The sequence below is a fragment of the Dendrobates tinctorius genome, unplaced genomic scaffold (genome assembly GCF_039654945.1).
Source record: "Dendrobates tinctorius isolate UK_male_01 unplaced genomic scaffold, ASM3965494v1 ptg000074l, whole genome shotgun sequence".
NCBI lineage: Eukaryota > Metazoa > Chordata > Amphibia > Anura > Dendrobatidae > Dendrobates > Dendrobates tinctorius.
The window spans coordinates 457,648-485,242 of NW_027361742.1; the positions used below are offsets into that span (position 1 = coordinate 457,648).

At 45.8% G+C, this 27,595-nt stretch overlaps 1 protein-coding gene across 5 annotated transcripts in view; it reads right to left on the minus strand.

Annotated features, from left to right (window-relative positions):
* Positions 1–24,231, minus strand: part of GPSM2 (G protein signaling modulator 2) — a 66,868-nt gene extending 42,637 nt beyond the window's left edge. For 2 of the 5 annotated variants that reach the window (XM_073582857.1, XM_073582856.1), the window contains exons 1-7: positions 24,031–24,228; positions 14,380–14,432; positions 7,164–7,442; positions 4,128–4,349; positions 2,930–3,065; positions 1,883–2,025; positions 456–579 (exon numbers count right to left, since the gene is read on the minus strand). In XM_073582857.1, the coding sequence (XP_073438958.1) occupies positions 456–579; positions 1,883–2,025; positions 2,930–3,065; positions 4,128–4,349; positions 7,164–7,225 (687 nt within the window). In that variant the 5' untranslated portion in view covers positions 7,226–7,442; positions 14,380–14,432; positions 24,031–24,228. Of the gene's footprint in view, positions 1–455; positions 580–1,882; positions 2,026–2,929; positions 3,066–4,127; positions 4,350–7,163; positions 7,443–14,379; positions 14,433–24,030 lie in introns of all 5 variants that reach the window. The other 3 variants (XM_073582858.1, XM_073582855.1, XM_073582859.1) reach the window with 3 other exon arrangements.
* Between the last annotated feature and the right edge of the window lie 3,364 nt (positions 24,232–27,595).

Genomic DNA, 27,595 nt, shown 5'->3' on the forward strand with positions numbered 1-27,595 from the left:
GCATTGTTTTGGATGATCTTTCAAGTTAGTTTTTATTTTTGGAGTGAAACCTTTGCAAAAGACTCCTTTGAAAAAAAACTCCAAGTGCACATGGTTTTTTGTGGGTATTAATTCCCCTTTTGGGCATGTTCACACGCAGCGCTTGTCCCTGCAGCCAAAAACGGTTCTCTGGGCAGTAAAAACTCTGCAGGTTTTGCACTTTTTCATTGCTTTCTAAATCGGTGAAAAAACATTACAAAAACGGTAAAAGTACTGACAATCTGCAGGTTTCAAAAGTGATACAGTTCTCAAGTGCAGTCAGGAAAAAAAACAAGCTGAGGCAAGAGATTTCTGAACTCTCAGCTTTGCTTGTAAGGAATTTGCATAAAAAAGTGTAAATAACAATTGCTGCAAACACATAGTGTGTGAACATAGACTAATGAAGTAGCAAGGATGAGACGTCTGTGAGAGAGTACCTGCTCATGGGACATGACAGCTTTCCGAAAATTTCCAAGTAAATAATGAGTGTTTCCCAGGTTTCCATACGCCCGACCTTGAGCGGGTCGGTCCCCCAGCTCCGTTATAATTAATAAGTTGGCCCTGTTCACACAGAAAACAAATGAGCATTGTTACTTGACACAACCCTTTCTGCAGATTACTTTTCCGCCTTGTGCAGCTGACCAGGACAGCCGGGGTTTTCTGACATTATGCAAAGAGGTGATCATCATCTAGTTCTCGGTTTGCCCTCTGTGAATGAAAACAATATTGCTAAGGATGATATTTAAAAGATCCTGAAAAAGGTAAGGAATTCAAAGACAAAAGGGCCCGATTCATAATTTGAGGGTTTTTTTTAAAGTCACTCTTTTTGTCGTGTTACTCGTTTTGTTTTTTTGCGCCATATTCTTGCAAAATGGTGCATGTGTTTCAAGAATTTAGCACAAAATCAATCCTTGCCTAAACTTTGTGACTTTCAAGTGCAGAAAATCACGTTCTGCTAAAATGTCGCAAAACTTGGGGGAAAAAAATTTTCAGACAGGTATAAAAATTCCTCCAGGAGGGGACTGAAGTAAATTTTATAGGACTATCATTTTTGTTCGCTAGTTGGGTAGGACAATTTAAAAACATATAAGATAGACTTTAAAAAAGGCGTAAATTAAAAGAACAAGAGGCAAACAAAAAACACCAACACCGAAACAAGAGAAAAGACCTAAAATTATAACGAATGAAGGGCTAAAGTATATTAGAAAGTTGTAGAACTAATCAAGACACAGTGTAAAAGGGACACTGTCACTAGATTTTAGCTATGCTATTTGAGAGCCGCATAGTGTAGGGCCTGAGACCCTAATTCCAGCAACGTGACACTTACAGGGCTGCTTGGTGCCGTTTTCTGGAATCCTTGTTTTCCCTGCTGTTGATGTAGCAGTGCTCAAATGCAGAGCTGTGTATGACCCCACCCACAATCCTGATTGGCAGATTCTGACTGTGTACAGACAAAGCTGCCAATCAGTGCTGGGAGGAGGCAGGACTACACTGCACAAGGCCAACTGTCCTGTAGGGAATCTCCTGATGATAAAACTGACTGTAATTAAAACTACATCAAACAGTCCAGCAAGTGACATCACTGGAATCAGGTTCTCTTGCCCTATATTATAATGCTCTCAGATTACATAGAAAAACCCGCTGACAGATTGAGTTTAAGATCAGAAACTCCCTACTGACTGCCGACATTTTTAAAGACTAAATAGTCTATGCGAGAGATTAATGCTGAAACGTAGACGATATCAGATTACTTGAAATATCACTCGACTTGTGCATTTTAGTCACTAGATGCAGATTTAAATGTTCCCCAGTGGATATCGATCGATCACTATGAGGGACAATGGAAAATATAGATCAGACTTACTCATAATAATCCACGGCTTTCTGTAAAGCGACTTTCACCTCTTCTGGAAACTCTCCGGGGTCTCTAGTCCCGGTACATGCCAGGCTCTTACCCTTGGAGTGGTACACATTGCCGAGGTTATATAGCGCTCTGGCCTCGCCAACCTGTATGGAGAGAAGGACACAACGCATTTTCATAAAGTAATGGTGTAGAGGGGTGAGCAGGTTAAGGCCCAGTCACACATAGCGATCTCGCTAGCGAGATCGCTGCGGAGCCCCCCTGCCGGTGTCACTGATCGCTGCAAGAAACCTCTGGACATTTCTTTCATCGCTGATCTCCCGCTGGCCAGCACGCATCTCTGCGTGTGACAGGCGGGAGACCAGCGATCAGGTGTAAAATAATAATAATAAAAAAATATTGTTATTATTCTCACCTTCCGGCGTCCCGCGCAGCATTCCCGCCTCTCTCCACGCTCCGGTCCCAGTAAGCCTTTGCAAGAATGACCGCAAGACTTCGCGATCCTGCGAGAACGGCCGTCATTGCGGTAATTCTTGCAAAGGATTACTGGGACCAGAGCGTGGAGAGAGGAGGGAAGGCTCCGCAGGACGTCGGAAGGTGAGAACAACAATATTTTTTATTTTAATTCTATTTTTTACATGGAGCCATGGCATCAGCGCTAACGAGCACGGCATCGCTGTGCTGATCGCTGGTGAAGCTGCCTGTGTGACAGCTCATCAGCGATCACATAGCGACTCACCAGCGATCCTGACACGTTGATATCATTGTCGGGATCGCTGGTAAGTCGCTATGTGTGACTCCAGCCTTAGTTTACTTTTCTCCAGGTCCTACAGGAACATATATAAACGATCAGTAAGCATGCAATTCACAGTAATGTAATAGGAAATAATGCTCATATTTCAGACAGTATTGCTCGTCTGTAACGTGTGTGATCCTGCAGGCGAACTGTAATCAGATATGAAAACAGCACTGGTCAGGAAGGAAACATCAACGATAAGCCAAGAGTAAAGCCGGCACATCTGGGCGTCCTCTCACATGCTTTTATTTTACCTTATCATCCAACTCCCGAGAGATCTCTAAATGCCGCTCACAACATACTACTGCTTCATCAAAATTGCCCAAAACCTTCAGCGTATTACCAAGATTCCCACTAGCTTTTGCTTCTCCAAGACGGTCACCAATAGTACTGTATTACAAAAGAAAAGGCAACAAAACCATTAGAATAACGGGGCCATTGCCTGCTCTGTTGGGGCATTGATTAAAGGCAGAAACATTAAAAAAAAAAAAAAAAAAAGGCCGTGTAACTTGTGAAAATTGAAAGAAAGTAAAAAGGAGAGTTAAATACCTTGTAAAAATCCCTGAGCTCCCCTTGATTCTGCTACTCGTTTCCATTCTGCGCTGCGTCACTCCATTACATAGATATTCACACTTGTTCCTTCTAGAGCACAATATGTGAAATCTCTGCATACAGTTACATCCCATTGAGGCTCCCTGCCTTATGATATCACCTCTTTCCTGGCAGATCATGGCTGCAATATTCAGCAATCACATGCCTCTAACAGCCGGGCACAGAGCGGAGTGCCACCCGTAGCTGTAAACCTGTCAAATGCTGTTGTCCATCTTTGACAGCAGCAGTCACAGCGTGCCGGCAGGCGGATGCACGGTTTTAAAACAGTATTGCATTGTGTTTTTTGTTGTTGTTTACTTTTCAGCCAATGCAGAATTCCCCCCCAAAAAAATAAATAAATTAAAATAAGCAAATAAGAGGCAATCATATCTGCCCTAAAATGGTATCAATAAATATGTTGGCTTTAGGTACAAAAAAAAACAAAAACAAACCCTCACATAGATCCATTGAACACAAATTTAAAGAGTTATGGGTTTCGGAACATGGTGGTCAGGGAGGGAAGGGCTGAAAGCTCACAGCCAGAGAAGACTCAGAAGAAATGTTCAGTGGGACTGCAAAGCAGAGATTTCACATATTGTGCTCCAAAAGAAACAAATATGACTCTGTAATTGAGTGACACAGTGCTAAAAAGAAAAGAGCGGCAGAAGGGAGCTCAGGGAATTTTACAAGGTATTTAACACCATTTTTTGAGCAAGTGGCAGGTCTCCTTTAAGCGTCATCATATCTGTTCCCAACCATATAAATCAGATTAAAAAAAAATAAGCCTAAAAAGCGATAACCTTTTATTAGCACTGGCCCAACCCAGAGTAAACAGACCCATAGTGCTACCCGTCATCTTACCTTGCTAAGGTTAGGTCGTAGTGGTGGTATTCCAATGCCTTGTTGTATTCATGCAGGTAAAAATAGGCATTGCCCAGCTGACTGTATATGGCACTGAGAGTTTTCAGATCTTCGGTGCCCACCTGCACTGCTGCCTCGAAGAAGGACACGCCAGCTCGACAGTCCCCAGCTTTACACAACCGTTCTCCTTCTAGGGCCAGCTCCAGACAGGACGCCTCCATTCTTAGAAGAGAATCGTGGTGTTTAGGAGACCAAGGGAAGGAAGGCATATTAAACAAGCATACAACCGTGCACACCATTAGGCTCAGTAACAACAGCAACAAATGGGTTAAAGCCGGTAGACTACTGGATTTGTGTAAGGATCTGAATGATTTATGAGGCCTCAGCTGTGAAACAGTGGGATCTTCCCTTACAAAAGGGCATGAATTAATAAATTGCAGCAATCAACCTTCTGAAAAGTAGAACAGAGGATCGGGCGAGGCCTCACACACATCGTGTGCAGAACTAATATCACGGGCTGCTAGCAAACCGGCGCTTGGAAGAATGCGGCAACCGTCACCCATGCAAAGGACTAAAGAAAAACCCGAAGCCAACACCTCCTTGTGTAGGAGACATCCAGATCTCCAACCACTGTAAACCACAAGTGGCTACATCCAGTGTATATTACATGACTGCCAGGCGCCTCTTCAAGATCCGACTGCCACCACAGGAGGGACTTTCTATATGTCGGAGAGGACGGCATAAAATATGGACTCAATGGCTAAAAAAGTTAAAGTAAAACAGAAAAACAAAGTCTACACAACATTTAATACCTTGGAGATTTTCTGCAACCTAAACAGAAAGTCATGATTGACATGATCAGCACGGCGAGCTGGAGGTCTCTTTGGTAGCGTAAATGCCACGGGTGCCCAGGAATCCTAATAAATCATCCATGCCCCTTTCAGCTGCACGTCTTCAGCAGGAGAGGGGGTAACGGGTATAACGCCATCCGGCAGATGTTCGTGCCCATGTACGAGGTAAGCACTGGCATGGTTTTCAATATATGCTGTGCCATTGGGAACTGGGTTAAGATTAAAAACACTAGCTGGGTAATCACAGCTAATCCCCTCCTAGGCCGGCTGCTCTGACCACCACATGTTAAGTGACACAGCCAATTAGCATCAATAATATTCATTTCCCAAGAGTGTCTCGCTCGGCAGGCAGCTGGAAGGATGCCGACCACCCATATCGGCACTCTGCAAGGTGGGGTAATCGCTGGGTTTATGAGACGTCACAAGCTTTTTGCGAATCATAATTAGCTCAGACAGGTCTCATGCACTGGTGATCTGGTCATGGCTGTGACTCCCACACATTGTGGGGGCTTACAGGTAATTACAAGTAATAGCGCTTTGACCTAAACCAGACACTTCATGTGCCTTTCATATACATTAATGGAGCAGCAGTTGTATCCATTTTCCAAGAACACATTAATAGTAACGATTGGAAAGCGCAAACAGTATTTCCCATCATCTACGAAGACAGGCTACTTACTTTACTCAGGCTCCTAGAATAAGGCCACGAAACACAGACCACTCACACATCAGAAGACCTGGCCCGATCACAGGATCTCCACACCTGCGCCAACTGCTTCATCCTCATATATGAAGCCTTAATATCAGGATGGAGACCCAGCAGTCGGGACAGGTCTTCCAATCCGAGCCATGTGAATCTGGCCTTAGTAGTACACAAATATTGAAGAACAACCCTCCACTCTGGCTAATAGAGCCATAAACAGAAAAGTCTCTTCTGACTTCCATAGCTCTTGAAAAGGCATATAGAATGGTGACACAGTATGAGATAGCCACTTTATTTGGCAAAAGTGGTAAAACAGGACCAGGTGATGACATTCATGCTACATGGTAAGATAAATATCTGTGGAAGGCTATAAAAAAAAGTCTTGATCTGAGAATATTCGGGCCTAGATCCTCATCAAATCCGCTAACGTTTCACAACTAGTACAATTGTACAACCAGTATACCGTGTAGGAAAGCCGCCATCAGCCACATATACACATCTGGGCATCAGTAATTCCCTTCATGCCCAGCCGCTATATAGGGGACATTTCTCAATGGTAATCCCCCACTATAAGGATATGAGACACAGATCACTACAGGAGGGGGATCACACACGCAGCAAGTACCATGACTGTGACCACAACATTCATCACCAGCTGTCCATAATTATTCCATCTACAAGTTCAGATTTATTGCACCGACATTATATCGGAATCCACCTATACAGGATCATATATATCACCTATAGAAGATGAAATACTATTTCATTAGATCCACAATCCTGAAAGTAGAGACATTTCTAGATTGTGGTCAGAGGTGACTTGTAGGGTCGGAGTATCCCGGCACAGGGGCCCAGCGCGGGAACATTTACTAGGAGACTTGGTTCACCCTCGTACCATAGATTCCAATTATACACCGTGGCATTGGTGGCCGTGCTGGATCCATTGGCAGACAGGAGAACACGTCATCCATTTTTATTGGGTCAGAGTTAGGTGGACTTCATTACAAATATGAGAAAAGGAAATGGAGCCTCTGAATGGCAGTGTGAGCGGAGCCCAAAACACTCTCCAGCAAATTAGATACTAACAGATTTCAATTATTTTTTTCCCTTTTTGAGAAATGGCAATTATACACGTGCAGAATATTTCATACAGTGACTATTTGTGAGGAATAGCCAATACCTTTTGCCCCAGTAATCCAGAAAATTTCTATAATTGACGGTTCTTGATAAAGAAAAACAAAACAAAAAAAAGCAATAAAAACAAAAAAAACAACAGAAGAACATTGGACATTCCAGGTCCATAAGTATCAAACATTTTTCATAGAGCTGTCCCTAGGGTAAAAATAGCACAGGTCATTGGCCCCGATCTGTGTGACAGCAGATGTGGGAATCATCTATGTGGCCTTGTTATTCTCCCTGCCCTCCCTACAGAATGCAGCTTCTAGGGCAGGACGACTAGAAAAAGAACGGCAATGGTCTTACCTGTAGCGCACATGAAAGCTAGGGTCCTCGCGCAGGCTGATTAACACATCAGTCCCCTCCATCAAGACGCATTCTCAGTTACATCAAAAAGTAACAAAGAAAAGTCTGCTAAAATGTCTGGTCACCAAAAATATATGTCTCTATGATGGGAGGAATAGATCCAAAGAATAGAGGACAGTCCGCGTTAGTGGCCCCAGGTCTTCTTTTGTCTATGGGAGAACTAGTGTCCGGGTAAGTTCCTCCTTCCTGGAGCAAGTCCGGATGCGTCCGGCCCCCATTCTGCAGGAGAAGACAAGATGCTTTGCTTCAGGTCTCACTTTTGTATTTCCATCAGCAGACCAAAGCAGCACTTAGAGGGTGGAAAAAGCAGCGTGAGCCATGCTGACGGAGCAGGCAATGACTTAGAGGCAGGAGTCGCTCCGCAGCTATGGTAACGGAGGCAAGCAAGGCTCGAGAGGCGGAAGGCAATCGCTTGTGGTGCAGGCAGCATGCCGGCCAAGTTTTAGAGGGGTATCAGATTGCATCAAAGCTCTTTGGAATCACCTTAGCTGTGGATTATATCATTAGCAATGATGTCAGAACGTGTTCAAGCGACACGCCAGCAACATGGAAGCCGAGCATTGGCACCCGAAGTGAGCAGGAGCCACACACCAGACATTTTGATTGTGCAGGGAAGAAAGATGATCAGCTGGAGATTATTCACATGAAAATGATTGGTAGCAGATAAGCATATAGTGCACAGACAAAGAAAGCGGTCAGGAAATAAACGGATTTATTCTTATATATAAAGATATCATTACAAAACAATCATTGCATGAGAAGAGGTCCCCCTTGTAAAATAAGAATAACAGATTCTCCCCTCCTTTTCCAGCAAGGTCTGCGCTGGGTCTCAAAGGCAGCTGTGACGTTGTTACGTCATGTAAGCGCTGCAGTCAGTCCGCGGCCGGTATTGGGCTGCTGCGCTCTCACTTCTTCCACTCACCCAAGGCTTGATCTCAGGAAGGGAGAGCACAGCAGCCCAATAACGGCCACGGACTGGCACCAGGACCCCCCCGGGATAACAACATCTTGGGCGACCCGGTGTAGGTGGGAGGAATGAGGAGATGTCATTTTTATTTTGCAAGAAGACTACTGTACCTCGTTTAAGAAGTGGTTGTCCAGTTATTGGACCGCCACATTTATTCCAATGATACAGTTTAGTACATTATCATTAAAAAGGGTAAAGGGTTAAAGTGGGACCCTGTCCAAATGCCCCATTTGTGCAGAATGACATTATAGCATGTATGCCGCTCTCAGGACCCCTCTATGCACTAAAAGAACAAGTGGCTCCATTATAGTCACTGGCTTTCTCGGGGACTCTCTTATTACACACATGGCTGGACGCGGCCGTATGATCCTACAAAGCGGCCACCCGGCAGATGCTGGGCTGTCTGTGGCTTTCCTGGTAAAGATCAGCTGCTTGTCGGGTGAGCATTTTATAACGTCTGATCGTAAAGCCGTCAAAACACTGACTCAGGTGTGACTTCATCAGGAGCTGGGACAGCTGCTTCACGAGTCAGTGATTGCCATCTGTCTGCTGCACAATGATACACGGACGCTCACAATTCGTAGAACACCAACATTCAGGTTTTTCTACCTGTCACCACGAACATAACTCACAGACACATACAAGCCTTTGTACGGAACAGTGGCACAAGCCGAGATCTATGGGGAATGAACGTTGGAGAAGATTTAACGTTCAGGACTCCTTGTTCTTGGTCAAGTAGAACTTCTGAAACCTGTCCCAGATAAGGGGCTAATTTGTTCCTCAGAAGCAGCTCCGCATTATAGGCCTTATATGGTACAGGAACTCACTATCTGGAGGGAACCTGTAGCCTTAGCATTGCTGCTAGGGCAGACAGGAGTATAATATTACTTTATTAATGATCTAGAAGTTATAGTTTAAAGGTAGTAGCAACAGAACAGAGAAAATAATGTTATAGTCACACTGAACCCTGTTACTGCCAGCTGGGCACAGCACTGAGCAGGTGCTGCCATTCTTCTAATCGTGCCCACTATTCACCTGGCGGACATCCTGCTTAGCCCGTGATTGTGCCAAGTGGAAGTGGGTATGGTTGGAAGGTTGGCGGTGACTGCTCACTGCCGCACTCCACCACAGATGACCGCAGAGCAGATGGAGCATTTTCTACTGCCCTCACTGTAGCCTGCAGACCACCCTACCATCACTTAGGCATTCCTAAGGAAACAGGTTGCCTATAAGTATATGGCAAAACACGACCTCCATCTTCTGCCTTAGATATTAACTTATATTGTAATTCTTTAATAAATACAGAATGTCTCACATTACACATGAGCAGCTGTGGAAAAAAATAAATCCATATTCCTTATATCAAAAGAGATCCGCTAAAGCCAAAAGCGCCCACATAAAGTCTATACTGCAGCTCCGAGGGCCGCCCAGGTCATAACAAATCATGCAGCGTTTCGTCAGATCACACAGGCATTGCTGCTAGGCATGAACTGGTGCATCACATAACGCGCCTAGGCCTGTAATACACCACTTCATGTATAATAAGGGGCTCAGCCACTGCAGTGTGTATGGGAGCTTATCTTTGGCACTGAGCTACCAATGCTCTTCACAAGACATAAAGCAATCAGCACAAATCCTTCTGTAGGGAGAAGCCCCCAGACATTACATCTGTGCACCAGAAGGTGCTCCGCACTTCCCCACCCAACACTTCCAATGGAATCTGATAAAACCCGTATCTGTGCTCGGGCACACATTGCCTCTGTTAAAGTCGCTCATTTTTTTTAATTTTTTTTAGGCTATGTCCAGTTACATTAATGCGCGGACTATATGTAGTGGCTCCACTACACTATAGTGCTCAGAGTAGAAGGTATGGCCCTGACCTGCGGCTCTGGTAGACACTGCCATAAGGAACAACCAGACTGTTCAAGAAGCTGTCGCAACAGAAAAGTCGGCATTCCTCTGTATTCATAGTGCGATTTCCATACTCATGCTCACGTGCCGGCTAGATTATTATCCGCTCCTCTCAACTGAACATTGAGAGACCCAGGTGAGAATCCAGACAGCACGTGACTGCAGGTGGCAAATAATACAGGGGAATCGTGACAGTGTGCGCATTGCACAGTATCACAACCCAGCAATCTGTGGTCACAGAGTGACGGCAGACTTTTCTTTTTAGTTGCGAAAACCCGTTTAATTGCATTCATAAGACATATTCAAACACTGCCCACCCAAGATTAAAGGAAAAAAAAGTGCTAGTGGGGGAAAATCCTCTACGTAGACCTGTCACTAGCAGTAGCGGGCTGTGGCACTAAAGACATTATGAACCAATATCAATTCAGGACACATACAGTGGGTACGGAAAGTATTCAGACCCCTTTCAATTTTTCACTCTGTTTCATTGCAGCCATTTGGTAATTTCAAAAAAGTTCATTTTTTTTCTCATTAATATATACTCTGTACCCCATCTTGACTGGAAAAAAAAACAGAAAATGTAGAAGTTTTAGCAAATTTAGGCTATGTGCCCACGTTGCATTTTAAAACGCACACTGAAAACCGGACTCCTTCCCAGAAATCACACGTTTTTTTCCACGCGATTTCACCGCGATTTTCTCAAGCACTTTCCAAGCGATTTGAAGCATCGCTTGGAAAGTGCTTGACAGGTTGGTCACACTCGTCAAACATAGTGTTTGACAAGCGTGACCAGCTTTTTACTATTGAGGCTGCCTATGCGGCATCAATAGTAAAAGATAGAATGTGAAAAATGATGAAAAAATAAAAAATAAAAAAATCGGGGTATATTTACCTTCCGGCGTCCCGCGCTGCCATCCTGGGCATCAGCGTTCCCAGTAATGCCTTGCGAGACCTGTGATGACGTTGGTCTCGCGTTACTATAGCGATCTCGCGAGACCACGTCATCACAGGACCTTGCCGCAAGGCATTACTGGGAACGCTGAGGCTGGGAATGCAGCGCGGGACGCCGGAAGGTAAATATACCCCGATTTTTTATTTTTTGTTCTTTTTTTTACAGGGGTATGGTTCCCAGGGCCTGGAGGACAGTCTCCTCTCCTCCACACCGTGGTTACCAACCGCACAATGGGACGCTTAACTTCCCGCATGGTGGGCATAGCCACATGCGGGAAGTAAGCGATTCTCATGCATTCCTATGGGAGCGGAATCGCAGCAATTCTTTGCGATTCCGCACAAAAGAATGAGCATGCTGCGTTTTTTTCCGCGATGCGTTTCCGCCGCGGAAAAAAGCGCAGCATTAGCACAGCATGTGCGGAATGCCATAGGAATGCATGGGGGGAGTTCTGTACACGATTTTTAAATGTTTTTGCGCCGAAAAAACGCTTAAAAATCGCATCGTGGGCACACAGCCTACTTAAAGAAAAATCAAAATGTCACATGGTCATAAGTATTCAGACCCTTTGCTCAGACACTCATATTTAAATCACATGCTGTCCATTTCCTTGTGATCCTCCTTGAGATGGTTCTACTCCTTCATTGGAGTCCAGCTGTGTTTAATTAAACTGATAGGACTTGATTTGTAAAGGCACACACCTGTCTATATAAGACCTCACAGTGCATGTCAGACCAAATGAGAATCATGAGGTCAAAGGCACTGGCCAAAGCGCTCAGAGACAGATTTTTGGCAAGGCACACAATTGTAACCTTGGCCAGGTGGCCAAGGGTACAAAAGAATTTCTACAGTACTCAAGCTTCCTAAGAGCACAGTGGCCTCCATAATCCTTAAATGGAAGAAGTTTGGGACCACCAGAAGTCTTCCTAGACCTGGCCGTCCAGCCAAGCTGAGCAATCGTGGGAGAAGAGCCTTGATAAGAGAGGGAAAGAAGAACCCCAATATCACTGTGGCTGAGCTCCACAGATGCAGTAGGAAGATGGGAGAAAGTATCACAAAGTCAACTATCACTGCAGCCCTCCACCAGTCGGGCTTTTATGGCAGAGTGGCCCGACAGAAGGCTCTCCTCAGTGCCAGACATATGAAAGCCCGCATAGAGTTTGCTAAAAAACACATGAAGGAATCCCAGACTATGAGAAATAAGATTCTCTGGTCTGATGAGACGTAGATAGAACTTTTTGGTGATAATTCTAAGTGGTATGAGTGGAGAAAACCAGGCACTGCTCATCACCTGCCCAATACAATCCCAACAGTGAAACATGGTGGTTGCAGTATCATGCTATGGGGGTGTTTTCAGCTGCAGGGACAGAACAACTGGTTGCAATCGAAGGAAACATGAGTGCGGCCAAGTACAGAGATATCCTGGATGAAATCCTCTTCCAGAGTGTTCTGGAGATCACACTTGGCTGAAGGTTCACCTTCCAACAAATCAATGACCCTAAGCACACAGCTAAAATAATAAAGGAGTGGCTTCAGAACAACTCTGTGACCATTCTTGACTGCCCCAGCCAGAGCCCTGACCTAAACCCAATTGAGCATCTCTGGAGAGACCTGAAAATGGCAGTCCACCAACACTCACCATCCACCCTGATGGAACTGAAGAGGATCTGCAAGGAAGAATGGCAGAGGATCCCCAAATCCAGGTGTGAAAAACTTGTGGCATCATTCCCAAGAAGACTCATGGCTGTACTAGCTCAAAAGGGTGCTTCTACTCAATACTGAGCAAAGGGTCTGAATACTTGTGACCATGTGATATTTCAGTTTTTCTTTTTTTAACAAATTTACAAAAATTTCTACATTTTTTTTTTCAGTCAAGATGGGGTGCAGTGTACATTAATGAGAAAAAAATGAACTTTTTTGAATTTACCAAATGGCTGCAATGAAACAAAGTGAAAAATTTAAAGGGGTCTGAATACTTTCCATACGCACTGTAAATATATTATAATAATCAGGCTCATTCAGTGTAAAAAAAAAATCTCTTCACATATTTTACCTTTTAGGTGTCTCTAAGGTATTCCCCCATAAAATCTGACAATTGCGCTTTTGTTGTTTTGCTAAGGCTGTGTTCATACAATTGCCTACATTGGGGATTTTTTTCCTACAATCATCACAAGAAAGCATTCATTTGCTGTGATTTACCAAAAACAAAGCAAAAACTGTACTAAGAACATCTCAGGAGGAAAATAAAAAAAAAAAAATAACGCTACACCAATCCATTGTCTATGAAACTGCAGGAGGCCGGTGGAGCAAAGGAACACATGCTCAATTTCACTTACAAAACACAAGTGAAAGCAGCAGCAACACCACAGCCAATGTCAGTCAGGTGAAAGCACAGTAATCCCATCAGGGTGGTCACTTAGAGGGTCCCCTGACCCATTACATTGGATATGCAATCTGACCTGAACATAGCATGTGACTGCAGGAGGAAATCCACAGATTGAGACGTAGGTCTGTAGGACAAGACTTCGTAGAAGTCCCCATCCAGATGACAACAGCCCTTTATCAGCAGTGTGCTGGGATACAATGTTCAATCAATGTCAGTCCTTTATTTAAATATTATAATATATATATATATATATATATATATATATATATATATATATATATATATATATATATATATATATATATATATATATATAGTATTCTCGTTTCTCCGCTCCATTTGATAAAACTGACAGCCTTGGATGACATCTGCATGCTGCTCTATTTTTTATCTCCCCATGCACTAAGGGCACGTTAGAGCCATAACTTGGATCAAAAACAGTTGTGCTTCCACTTGGTCAGCAAAAAATCATGGCCATGTGAACACCCTCATAGAAAACACCCCCATTATTGTCTACGGGTGGAGATAAACTGGTAGAACACGTATGTGAAAACACAGACATCTCGACATCTGCCATTTATTGAATGAACACCCTGCTCATTCTGCGTCACTGGTCCAGTGGGCGGTCCTAATCGGGGACTGACTACGTCCCTACGTCTGCATATTATCCAGTCAGCAGTATTTGTGCACTGATCATCAGTACACTTATTTCATTTAGGGCCTGTCTGTAAGCTCAGTTAGGTGCTTGGCCAATATTTGCATAGTGTTAGACTGGTCGTTGTGTGGATTTTCACCCTTTTCTATTTCTCTACCACTTCACAACCTCAGATAAATTATAGGACGTCCAATGTAATTGGCGACAGTGATTCAGTGCTGGGGATACTGGAGCGAGTCTGATGTGAGAGAAGACATGAGAGGAGCTGCACTAATGGCAGCTACTTACCTGCGATACCCAACTTCCCGTCCGGACTCTTCTCCCCAGATTGTAGACTAGTCCTACATTCAAAATAAACTAATATTAGATACAAGTACAATTGTCAAATTATGCAAGTTACATTCTTCCCGTCCCCACACATGTAAAACATGCTCTTATACAAAGGGAAAGAGCAGGGATTTCCCAGTCCAGGGGGCGGTCCTAACTAGTGACTGACAGCTATTTCTGCATCATTTCAGTCACTGAATAGGACCACCCCCTGGACTTATAAACACAGAGCAGGGATGGGTGGGTGGTCCTAGTTAGTTATTGATTTTAAGTTATACGGAAATTGTTGTCAATCACTAAGTAGGACCGCCCCCTGGACATGGAACCCCTGGTCTTTCTATGTTTATTAATACTGGGGGTGGTCCTAACCAGCGACTGAAATTACACAGAAATAGCTGCCAATCACTAATTAGGGCCGCCCCCTGGACTTGGCAATCCCTGCTCTGTGTTTATAAGTCCAGGGGGTGGTCCTAATCAGTTATTGAAATTATACAGCAATAGCTGTCAGTCTCTAATTAGGGCCGCCCCCTGGACAGCTAAACACAGAAAAATCAGGGATTTCTATCCGTTACATATTAGTAGATTAGAGCGTTTCATTGTGACAGAGGCGATTTCGTGGCGTCATATGTGGTTTACCAACAAAAATTGTAAACAACTAAGCTGTATTAGAATTCACAAGTCATCATCCTCAAACCAGTCGCACGAGCCTCACACCCTGCATGTCAAGGTCGAGCAGTCACATTAAGGGATGGGCCACATAGCAATATGATGAGATTACTTTTCCGATGAGACAAGCTAAAAACAGGCCAACAGCAATGTAGTCTAACCAACCGTGACCATGGGCTTCTCAGAGCAGCAAGGAAGCCCAGGATCTGGGAGAACTATGCCATCACTCAAGTAACATCAAGGGGATGCCAGGGAACAGGCCAATTATTTATTATAGCACCGTTTATTCCATGGTGCTTTACATGTGAGTGAAATGGAGGAATACATTACAAAAAACAAGCACAGTAACCTGGAACAAGTAACCGGCTGGTAGAGGAGTGAGGACCCTGCCCACGAGGGCTCACAGTCTACAAGAGATGCGCGAGGACACAGTCGGTGAGGGTTACTAATGCCAAGAAACCACAGTCCTGTACCGATGAGGATCAGATCTGCAGATCAGAGGATCAGACCTGTAGAGACCTTGATTCCAAGGATGTGTCACTTAATGGGCTGCTTGCTGCAGTTTTGGTAAAATCAGTCTTATCTGCTGCAGCGCTAACAGTTCTCTGAAAGCGGAGCTGTGTATAACCCTGCCCACCCCACTGATTGGCAGCTTTCTGCCTACGCAGAGTCTGCACAAAAAGCTGGCAATCAGTGGTGGGGGGCAGGATGGACTACCTGGCAACAAGTTTACTAATCTTCTAGAAATAATCTCCTGCTGATAAAAGTCATTATCAAAACCACAGCAAACAGTACAGTAAGTGACACACAACTGAAATCTAGGTTTCTTTCTCTACATTATGCTGCTCTCAGATTAGGCAACAAAAACCCAGTGACAGATTGCCACTAATTTCTATTTCACTGTGTAATTATAAAAGCTAAAACGAGATAAAATCAAAAATACACCCAAGAGAGCAGAACTTGACTAGTGGCTTCCAATCATTTGGAACAAAATCAAATATTTGGCCCCAACTCATCTTGCAGTGTTCACCAGAAATCTGCCACAAAACGGATTAAAAAGTCGCAAACATTTTACAACTTAATTTTGACGCTGGTTCCGGCCATCCACTTCTTGAATTGGGTGGAGCTCGGGGAATACTGATGTGTGACCAAGCACGCCACACAAATTTATCATAAGTTACGGCAGAAATGACAAGTTTACAGCAGCGCTGGTATACAGTGCCTACAAGTAGTATTCAACCCCCTGCAGATTTAGCAGGTTTACACATTCGGAATTAACTTGGCATTGTGACATTTGGACTGTAGATCAGCCTGGAAGTGTGAAATGCACTGCAGCAAAAAAGAATGTTATTTCTTTGTTTAATTTTTTTTTAAATTGTGAAAAGTTTATTCAGAGGGTCATTTATTATTCAACCCCTCAAACCACCAGAATTCTGTTTGGTTCCCCTAAAGTATTAAGAAGTATTTCAGGCACAAAGAACAATGAGCTTCACATGTTTGGATTAATTATCTCTTTTTCCAGCCTTTTCTGACTATTTAAGACCCTCCCCAAACTTGTGAACAGCACTCATACATGGTCAACATGGGAAAGACAAAGGAGCATTCCAAGGCCATCAGATACAAGATCGTGGAGGGTCACAAGGCTGGCAAGGGGTACAAAACCCTTTCCAAGGAGTTGGGCCTACCTGTCTCCACTGTTGGGAGCATCATCCGAAAGTGGAAGGCTTATGGAACTACTGTTAGCCTTCCACGGCCTGGACAGCCTTTGAAAGTTTCCTCCCGTGCCGAGGCCAGGCTTGTCCGAAGAGTCAAGGCTAACCCAAGGACAACAAGGAAGGAGCTCCGGGAAGATCTCATGGCAGTGGGGACATTGGTTTCAGTCAATACCATAAGTAACGTACTCCACCGCAATGGTCTCCGTTCCAGACGAGCCCGTAAGGTACCTTTACTTTCAAAGCGTCATGTCAAGGCTCGTCTACAGTTTGCTCATGATCACTTGGAGGACTCTGAGACAGACTGGTTCAAGGTTCTCTGGTCTGATGAGACCAAGATCGAGATCTTTGGTGCCAACCACACACGTGACGTTTGGAGACTGGATGGCACTGCATACGACCCCAAGAATACCATCCCTACAGTCAAGCATGGTGGTGGCAGCATCATGCTGTGGGGCTGTTTCTCAGCCAAGGGGCCTGGCCATCTGGTCCGCATCCATGGGAAGATGGATAGCACGGCCTACCTGGAGATTTTGGCCAAGAACCTCCGCTCCTCCATCAAGGATCTTAAGATGGGTCGTCATTTCATCTTTCAACAAGACAACGACCCAAAGCACACAGCCAAGAAAACCAAGGCCTGGTTCAAGAGGCAAAAAATCAAGGTGTTGGAGTGGCCTAGTCAGTCTCCTGACCTTAATCCAATTGAAAACTTGTGGAAGGAGCTCAAGATTAAAGTCCACATGAGACACCCAAAGAACCTAGATAACTTGGAGAAGATCTGCATGGAGGAGTGGGCCAAGATAACTCCAGAGACCTGTGCCGGCCTGATCAGGTCTTATAAAAGACGATTATTAGCTGTAATTGCAAACAAGGGTTATTCCACAAAATATTAAACCTAGGGGTTGAATAATAATTGACCCACACTTTTATGTTTAAAATTTATTAAAATTTAACTGAGCAACATAACTTTTTGGTTTGTAAGATTTATGCATCTGTTAATAAATCCTGCTCTTGTGTGAAGTTTGAAGGCTCTAACTTATTTGCATCTTATCAAACCTGCTAAATGTGCAGGGGGTTGAATACTACTTGTAGGCACTGTACATTCCTGGCAGAGGAGAATAGCAGTTGTGAGATGCATAGAGCAGAGGAAAACTTCCCGATCACTGGGGGTCTGTCCACTAGGACCCTCACTGATCCCAAGAACACCACTCTGAAGAGCTCCACCTTAAAGCAGATAATGGGCATCTCGGCTCCATCCTCTATGTAAGTGTAGGAGACAGCGGAGGGTAGTCAGTGGATATCTCCAGCAGGCCCATGAATGGAGCGGAGGTGACCATGCTTCACCTGCTCCCATTTAGTTGGACCTCTTCAGAGCCTCATTCTCGGAATAGGTGGGGGTCCTAGTAATCAGACCCTCAGCGATCAGGAAGTTATCACCCACCCCTATGGGGTAATTTCTGATCTTACTACACACAAGTTAGGAGTATAACAGTTCAGATGCCCCCGATCTTGGGGAACAAGGGTGCCAGTCGCATGTGTGAATGGAGTGATGACAAGTAACATGTTTGGCCATCTCTACTCCTCATGCCCATGTAGCTTACTGACCAGCCGGTAAAATACAGGCCTCCCCTCCCACACAAGCACCCCACAGTAATCACTCCCAAGCTCCTAGTTAAGGAGTGGCATTGGGAGACAATGAGGACGCTGCAGAGCCGAATACACTTTTATAGGTTACAGCCTATTGTTACATAATAGATGATCTCATGTTCATTCAGAAAAGCCTAAAATTAAAGGTTAATGGATGACCTATAAACACAAAGGGATAATATTCTTAGAAATGACAAGAAAAGCTAGCTACAACCAATAATACCTTTTTTTGCAGAGATCTGATGTGCCAGTCATGACAAATCTGACATAGAAGCTGTATGCAAATCAGGCTGTAAGGGCACAGGGGGTGTGACTGTGCACTTGGAAGAAGCCGTTCACCTGCACTGACACACCCCCAGTGCACTTCCAGCCTGATTTGAATACAACTTTTATGTTAGACTTCTTATGATTGGTTCAGTTCCTATTCACTTTAATAGAAACTGAGTGTCAGAATTCAGGAACGGCCAATACACAGTGAACAGATCCGTGCCAATCAGCTAATCTTCATTTACACTTGGCGACTGATCTGATGTTAATGCCCTGTCCTTCAATATTATATATGGCAGCACGGTGGCTCAGTGGTTAGCACTGCAGCCTTGCAGCACTGGAGTCCTGGGTTCGAATCCCACCAAGGACAACATCTGCAAGGAGTTCTCTCCGTATCTGCGTGGGTTTCCTCCCACATTCCAAAGACATACTGATAGGGAATTTAGATTGTGAGTCCCATTGGGGACAGTGATGATAATGTGTGCAAACTGTAAAGCGCTGCGGAATATGTTAGCGCTATATATAGAAATAAAGATTATTATTATTATTAAGCATGGAACACCCCTGTCAAAGATGCGTGCGTCAAGCCTCAAAGCTCATACAAGATACAGGGAGACTTCAAAGACTCCCTGTAAAACGGAGATTACAACAAAACTAAACCACCCAGGAGGCCATCAGCAGCCAGGATAGAAGAGCATGATACGGCATGTAATGAACATAGCGGGATTATTGCTGGGGGCGGACAATAACCTGCAGACTATGGGAACCCGTGACATACTCCAATGGTGACAGCAGTCATTCAGGAGCAGAGAGGAGAAGTTGTGTGGCCCTTACTGCAGGAGAGGAGAACCCTAACATCAGGGCGCACATCTGAAGCACCAGTGGATGTGGTGCACGTTGGAGCTAAGCTTTATTTTTACATTGAAGCTGCTTCTAATCTAAACCAGTCCATGAAGACTATGTGTAATGTCACAACACAGCTCCCCGGTTAGTACCAGCTACAGGTTTGTACAAGTATGTTAGAATCTTAAGGGTACGTGCACACGCTGCGAAATCTGCTGCGGAGTCATCTGCGCGGATGTTGCAAAATCCGCAGGCCAAAAGACCTGCGGTTTATCTGCGGATTATCCTGTGGTTTGGCCCTGCGGTTTCACCATCTCCACAATGGTGGAGATAGGAATCCGCAGAAAGAATTGACATGTCAATTCTTTCTGCGGTTTAGAAACCGCAGATAATCCGTGCGAAAAAATCCGCAGCGTCTGCACAGCGGTTTCCATTTCCCATAGGGAATAATGGTACTGTACACAGCAGCAGAAACTGCTGCAGATCCACAGCATGTGCACACACCCTTAACGAGAGTGTCATATTTTCATATTTTACATTTTTTAAAATTACAAATAGGTTCGGGTCCGGAGGGAGTCGCGGTCCAGTCCCTCCCATCTTGCAGCTATGACGTCCTCTTCATTCCTGGCCGTCGTGGCTCAGGCGCACTGCTCTGCCCTGATGAGGGCAGAGCCCTGCAGTGCACAGGACCTCTACCGGCGCACTGCAGTAATCTGCTCATCCCTCAACAGGGCAGAGCAGTGCGCCTGAGCCGCCCCTGGGTGAGTATAATCTCTCTTTTTTCTTCTCTTTCAGGTAACATCGGGGGCTTATCTACAGCATTACAGAATGCACAGAATGCATTACAGAATGCTGTAGATAAGCCCCTGATGCCGGTGGCCGCAGCTGATAGGGCAAAAAAATTGATAACAGATTCCCTTTAACTGTTTACCATAATAGTACTTTTGACCAGGGGTGCACAAACTATTACATGCCTCTATATATGCACCTGTTCTTGACACTTCTCTATGACAACTACTAAATGTACATACACACTTGGTCAAAATTGTTGGTACCCCTCGTTTAATGACAGAAAAACCCACAATGGTCACAGAAATAACTTGAATCTCACAAAAGTAATAACTAAAAAATCTATGAAAATGAACAACTGAAAGTCAGACATTGCTTTTCAATAATGCTTTCACCGAATTTAAAAAAAATAAAACTCATGAAATAGGCCTGGACAGAAGTGATGGTACCCCTGAAAATAATGTGACAAAAGGGACATGTTAAATCACGGTGTGTCCACTAAATAACATCACAGGTGTCCACAATCTTGGAATCAGTGAGTGGCCTGTATAGAGGGCTACAGATACTCACTGTGCTGTTTGGTGACATGGTGTGTGAGTATTACACTCAACATGGACCAGAGGAAGCGAAGTAAAGAGTTGTCTCAGGAGATTAGAAAGAAAATTATAGACAAACAGGTTAAAGGTAAAAGTTATAAGACCATCTCCAAGCAGCTTGATGTTCCTGTGACTACAGTTGCACATATTATTCAGAAATTTAAGCTCCATGGGACTGAAGTCAACCTCCCTGGAAGTGACTGCAGGAGGAAAAGTGATGACAAATCAAAGAGACGAATAATACAAATGGTAACAAAAGAGCCCAGAAAAACTTCTAAACCGATTAAGGCTAAGTGCACACGTACCGGAACTCTCGCGGAAATTACCGCGAGAATTCCAGAATTCCAGTCCGCGGGAAAATCGCATTTTAAATTCCCGCGATTTTCCCGCGGAAAAACTAGCATTTTGCAAGCGTAATTAGCTTGCAAAATGCTAGCGTTCTCCAAGCGATCTGTAGCATCGCTTGGAGAACTGATTGACAGGTTGGTCACACTCGTCAAACATAGTGTTTGACAAGTGTGACCAACTTTTTACTACTGAGGCCGCCTATGCAGCATCAGTAGTAAAGATAGAATGTAAAAAAATAAAAAATATTGTTATTCTTACCCTCCGACGTCCCGCGCATCCGTTCCCAGTAATCCTTTGCGAAAATGCCCGCGATGACGTCAGTTCTCGCGGGATCGCGATGACGTCGCGCGAATGACCGGACTTCCCGATCCCGCGAGAACGGACGTCATCGCGTGCATTTTCGCAAAGGATTACTGGGATCGAGAGCGTGAAGAGAAGCAGGAAGACTGCGCGGGACGTCGGAGGGTGAGAATAACAATATTTTTTATTTTTAAATTCTATTTTTTACAGGGATCTGGTACCCAAAGCCCGGTGGACAGTCTCCTCTCCTCCGGACCGTGGGTACCATCCGCAAATGTTCTGCTTACTTTCCGCATGGTGTGCACAGCCACATGCGGAAAGTAAGCGGAACAATGCATTCCTATGGGTGCGGGATCGCCACGATTCCGCAAATTAATGAGCATGCTGCGGTTTTTACCGCGAAGCGATTCCGCCGCGGTAAAAACCGCAGCATTAGCACAGCATTGCGGAATCCCATAGGAATGCATGGGATGCTTATTTTTCGCGTTTTCGCGGCAAAATCGCGCGGTTAAAACCGCCGCGGAAACGCGAAAAAAACGCCACGTGTGAACTCAGCCTTAAGGTGAACTTCAAGCTCAAGGAACATCAGTGTCAGATCGCACCATCCATCGTTGTATGAGCCAAAGTGGACTTCATAGGAGACGACCCAGGAGGACACCATTGTTGAAAAAAAATCATAAAATAGCCAGACTGGAATTTGCCAAACTACATGTTCACAAGCCACAAAGCTTGTGGGAGAATGTCCTATGGACAGATGAGACAAAAATGGAACTTTTTGGCAAGGCACATCAGCTCTGTTCACAGATGGAAAAATGAAGCATATTAAGAAAAGAACACTGTCCCTACTGTGAAACATGGCAGAGGCTCTGTTATGTTCTGGGGCTGCTTTGCTGAATCTGGCACAGTGTCTAGAATTTGTGCAGGGTACAATGAAATCTCGTGACTATCAGGGGATTCTTGAGAGAAATGTGCTGCCCAGTGTCAGAAACCTTGGTCTCAGTTGCAGATCATGCGTTTTGCAACAGGATAATGACCCAAAACACACAGCTAAAACCACCCAAGAATGGCTAAGAGGAAAACATTGGACTATTCTGAAGTGGCGTTCTATAAGCCCTGACCGAAATCGTATTGAACATCTTTGGAAAGAGCTGAAACATGCAGTCTGGAAAAGGCAACCTTCAAACACGAGACAACTGGAGCAGTTTGCTCTTAAAGGGAACCTGTCACCCCCCCCAGGCGTTTTTGAGTAAAAGAGCCACCTTGTGCAGCACTAATGCTGCATTCTGTCAAGGTGGCTCTTTTACTTAGCGTCCCTTCCACAGCAGAAATAATCGTTTTAAAACTGTTCAAAAATACCTGAAATTTGACAGGCAGGCAGGTCTTTCCCCCTCTGACAGACTTCTCGCATCCATCACTCATTTCGTATTTGGCACCGCCTCCTCAGTGTTCTTTTGAAATGCTGGCGCCTGCACTGTACTATAGTTTTGTGGGCATGCGCAGTTAGCGCTGCCCGCGCTCTCAGATCACATCCCCGCCTTAATATCGTGCGGCCACAGATCCCGCCCCGCAGTCGCTTATGATTTATTCACACTGCGGGGCTGGGAACCTCGAGCATGAGAGCCGCAGAGAACTACTGCACATGCCGATAATAGGCCGAAACGTTTCCAGGACTGCAATAAATTATAAAATAAATCTAATTTGCAAAGGATTATTCAGTTGAGTGCCAAGTTACTTTATTATTCACTTTGGTTGAAAAGCAATGTCCGACCTTCATTTGTTCATCTTCATAGATTTTTTATTACGTTTGTCAGATTCAAGTTATTTCTGTGACCATTGTGTTTTTCTGCCATTATACGAGGGGGACCAACAATTTTGACCACACGTGTAGTACCATAAGGTGGTGACCAGGCTACAAAAGTGATTGCTGAATGTGACGATAATCGGTCACCGTGGCTGTGGGACAGACATCACCGCTGCCGGACAGTTCCTTGTCACGTAGAAGTTCAGTGTCGGTCACAGTGAGCCGCCTCTGCCCGGTGTACGGGGAATTGGTGCAGGGGGGGGCACTGAGATGTGTCGCACATCCCCTGTGCACACTGGACAACGCTACCATAAGATCTGCAGAAGAAAATCCGCAGAGCATTCCGCAGCGTGTGCACACACCCTCACAGAGCAGGGGCTGGAACACGTCCGCAGAAAACCGCAGCACAGGCTCCCGCCCCGTGAGAACACAGCCCTACACTACAGCGGCAGATGGAGGAGCCTGCGGCTGATCACAGCACGGCCAGTCACAGCTGTCACCGACCCCGGCGGAGGAAGACTCCTGCTCCATACTCCGGCCGGCTCCGCCTCGTCCCTGGTGGAGGGTCCCCCACACGGCATAAACACTCTGACAGAACAAGCTGAAACTTTGGGAAAAGTTCCCCCCTGCGGTCAGCACTCACCTCCGCCAGGGAACCCGCTCACCACACGGTGCTCTCCGCCCGGTCGCCTCCGTCCTCACCACACGGTCCTCTCCGCTACCGTACTCTTGCCCCCACCAGTGCCACCCTCTCTGTCAAAGCCACGCCCACCACGTAGGCCACACCCCTTCACACAGCATTTAAACAGCAACCGCCGCCTCACTGTGAGAAAGCGTCAGGAGGGCGCGACATTTGTACCAGCCAATCACAGGGCGCGGGGAGGAGCTCTGCACTGTGATTGGTGCTCCGGTCTAGAGGTCGGCGCTCCGAGTCTGGTCTCTTGTGGCGGGCCCTCTGCATGCCCCGGGCCCGTACTGCAGCAGAGTTCCGCGGTGCAGACTGGTTTCTGTTCCGTCGGACCTGATCCCGGGGACTCTTCTGCTGTGGACGATTATTGCAGATTTGCTGCACATTTCACCAAGCGGGAGGGCAGGCGCCTATAACTGACCGTCTCGCCCTGGAGCACCGAGCGGCGGTGCTTGGTTTGTACAGTCATTCTGGGCTGACAGTAAATGCCGAGGTTCTCTCCTGAACACCTGATGAGCATCCGTGCATGAGACTGGTCGTGCACGCCATGATGCAGCCCCTCCCGCCAGTGTGAATGGAGGCTTATAGGGCGCAGTGCAGCAGGTGGCGGCCTGGGGTCCTCAGCCCCCGCACCCAGCATACATGTGCAGACCTGTCTCCGCTCACTCTCAGGTCTGGACACTGTTACATGTTAATGACCCTGTGCCGAGGGTGTGGTGGGCATTGGGGTCCGCACAATGTCTTTCTCTTTGGCCGGAGTCACACACAACGTTTAAAAATACATTCCATTCTCTACAGACAAGAATCACAGAAGTGTTCCCTGAACAGTGATCCGTATGGCTAGATTTTCTCGCCGGCTTCCAAAATGGACGTATAATGGATCCATGGCCTCAAATATTCGTGAAAACATGTATACATACAGTTGTGGCCAAAAGTATTGACACCCCTGCAATTCTGTCAGATGATATTCAGTTTCTTCCTGAAAATGATTGCAAACACAAATTCTTTGGTATTATTATCTTCATTTAATTTGTCTTAAATGAAAAAACACAAAAGAGAATGAAGCAAAAAGCAAAACATTGATCATTTCACACAAAACTCCAAAAATGGGCCAGACAAAAGTATTGGCACCCTCAGCCTAATACTTGGTTGCACAACCTTTAGCCAAAATAACTACGACCAACCGCTTCCGGTAACCATCAATGAGTTTCTTACAATGCTCTGCTGAAATTATAGACCATTCTTCTTTGGCAAACTACTCCAGGTCCCTGATATTTGAAGGGTGCCTTCTCCAAACTGCCATTTTTAGATCTCTCCACAGGTGTTCTATGGGATTCAGGTCTGGACTCATTGCTGGCCACCTTAGAAGTCTCCAGTGCTTTCTCTCAAACCATTTTCTAGTGCTTTTTGAAGTGTGTTTTGGGTTATTGTCTTGCTGGAAGACCCATGACCTCTGAGGGAGACCAAGCTTTCTCACACTGGGCCCTACATTATGCTGCAAAATTTGTTGGTAGTCCTCAGACTTCATAAAGCCATGCACACGGTCAAGCAGTCCAGTGCCAGAGGCAGCAAAGCAACCCCAAAACATCAGGGAACCTCCGCCATGTTTGACTGTAGGGACCGTGTTCTTTTCTTTTAATGCCTCTTTTTTTCTCCTGTAAACTCTATATTGATGCCTTTGCCCAAAAAGCTCTACTTTTGTCTCATCTGAGCAGAGAACATTCTTCCAAAACATTTTAGGCTTTTTCAGGTAAGTTTTGGAAAACTCCAGCCTGGCTTTTTTATGTCGTGGGGTAAGAAGTGGGGTCTTCCTGGGTCTCCTACCATACAGTCCCTTTTCACTCAGACGCCGACGGATAGTACGGGTTGACACTGTTGTACCCTCGAACTGCAGGGCAGCTTGAACTTGTTTGGATCTTAGTGGAGGTTCTTTATCCAACATCCGCACAATCTTGCGTTGAAATCTCTTGTCAATTTTTCTTTTCCGTCCACATCTAGGGAGGTTAGCCACAGTGCCATGGGCTTTAAACTTCTTGATGACACTGCGCACGGTAGACACAGGAACATTCAGGTCTTTGGAGATGGACTTGTAGCCTTGAGATTGCTCATGCTTCCTCACAATTTGGTTTCTCAAGTCCTCAGACAGTTCTTTGGTCTTCTTTCTTTTCTCCATGCTCAATGTGGTACACACAAGGACACAGGACAGAGGTTGAGTCAACTTTAATCCATGTCAACTGGCTGCAAGTGTGATTTAGTTATTGCCAACACCCAGGGCCGGATTATAGGAGGGGCAGGCGGGGCTTCAGCCCCGGGGCCCCCACCACAAGAGCTTCTAAGGGGGCCCCCACCACTGGGCAGCGACCGCCAACGCAGCGCGAGGATAAATATTAGACGCCGTCAGTGAATAGCAGGAACGGAGCGGCCGGCAAGGGTCCTTCCTGCCCGGAGGCCGCGCTTCCTGTTTTCACACGTCATCATTCAGCGGCTGCTGCTGTGTGAGGGAGGAAGCGCTGGCGATGCTGCGGAGGACAGGTGAGAGGAGAGAGGTGGTGTCTTGTGTGTGTATGTATGTGTGTATCAGTGTATGTATGTATGTCTGTGTCTGTGTGTGTGTATATCTGTGTGTATGATGGAGCAGGCAGAGGCAGTGATGGGACATGGGAGTGATGGTCTAGAAGGCAGTGATGGGGTGAAGGAGCAGGCAATGATGGGGGTGATGGAGCAGGCAGTGATGGGGCCGGGTGATGGAGCAGGCAGTGATGGGGTGATGGAGCAGGCAGTGATGGGGTGATGGAGCAGACAATGATGGGGGTGATGGAGAAGGCAGTGATGGAGCAGGCAATGATGGGGGTGATGGAGCAGGCAGTGATGGGGTGATGGAGCAGACAATGATGGGGGTGATGGAGAAGGCAGTGATGGGGTGATGGAGCAGGCAATGAGGGGAGTGATGGGGGTGATGGAGCAGACAATTATGGGAGTGATGGAGCAGGCAGTGATGGGGTGATGGAGCAGACAATGATGGGAGTTATGGGGTGATGGAGCAGGCAATGATGGGGGTGATGGAGCAGGCAGTGATGGGGCTGATGGAGCAGGCAGTGATGGGGTGATGAAGCAGGCAGTGATGGGGTGATGGAGCAGACAATGATGGGGGTGATGGAGAAGGCAGTGATGGAGCAGGCAATGATGGGGGGATGGAGCAGGCAATGATGGGAGTGATGGAGCAGGCAATGATGGGAGTGATGGGGGAAGGCAGTGATGGGGTGATGGAGAACGCAGTGATGGGGTGATGGAGAAGGCAATGATGGGAGTGATGGCGTGATGGAGCAGACAATGATGGGGTGATGGAGCAGGCAATGATGGGAGTGATGGGGAGAAAGCAGTGATGGGGTGATGGAGAAGGCAGTGATGGGGAGAAGACAATGATGGGGTGATGGTCGAGAGGGCAATGATGGGGTGGTGGGTGAGAATGCAATGATGGTGGTGGTGGAAATGTGGCAGAACAAGAGGATAAGATTAGATT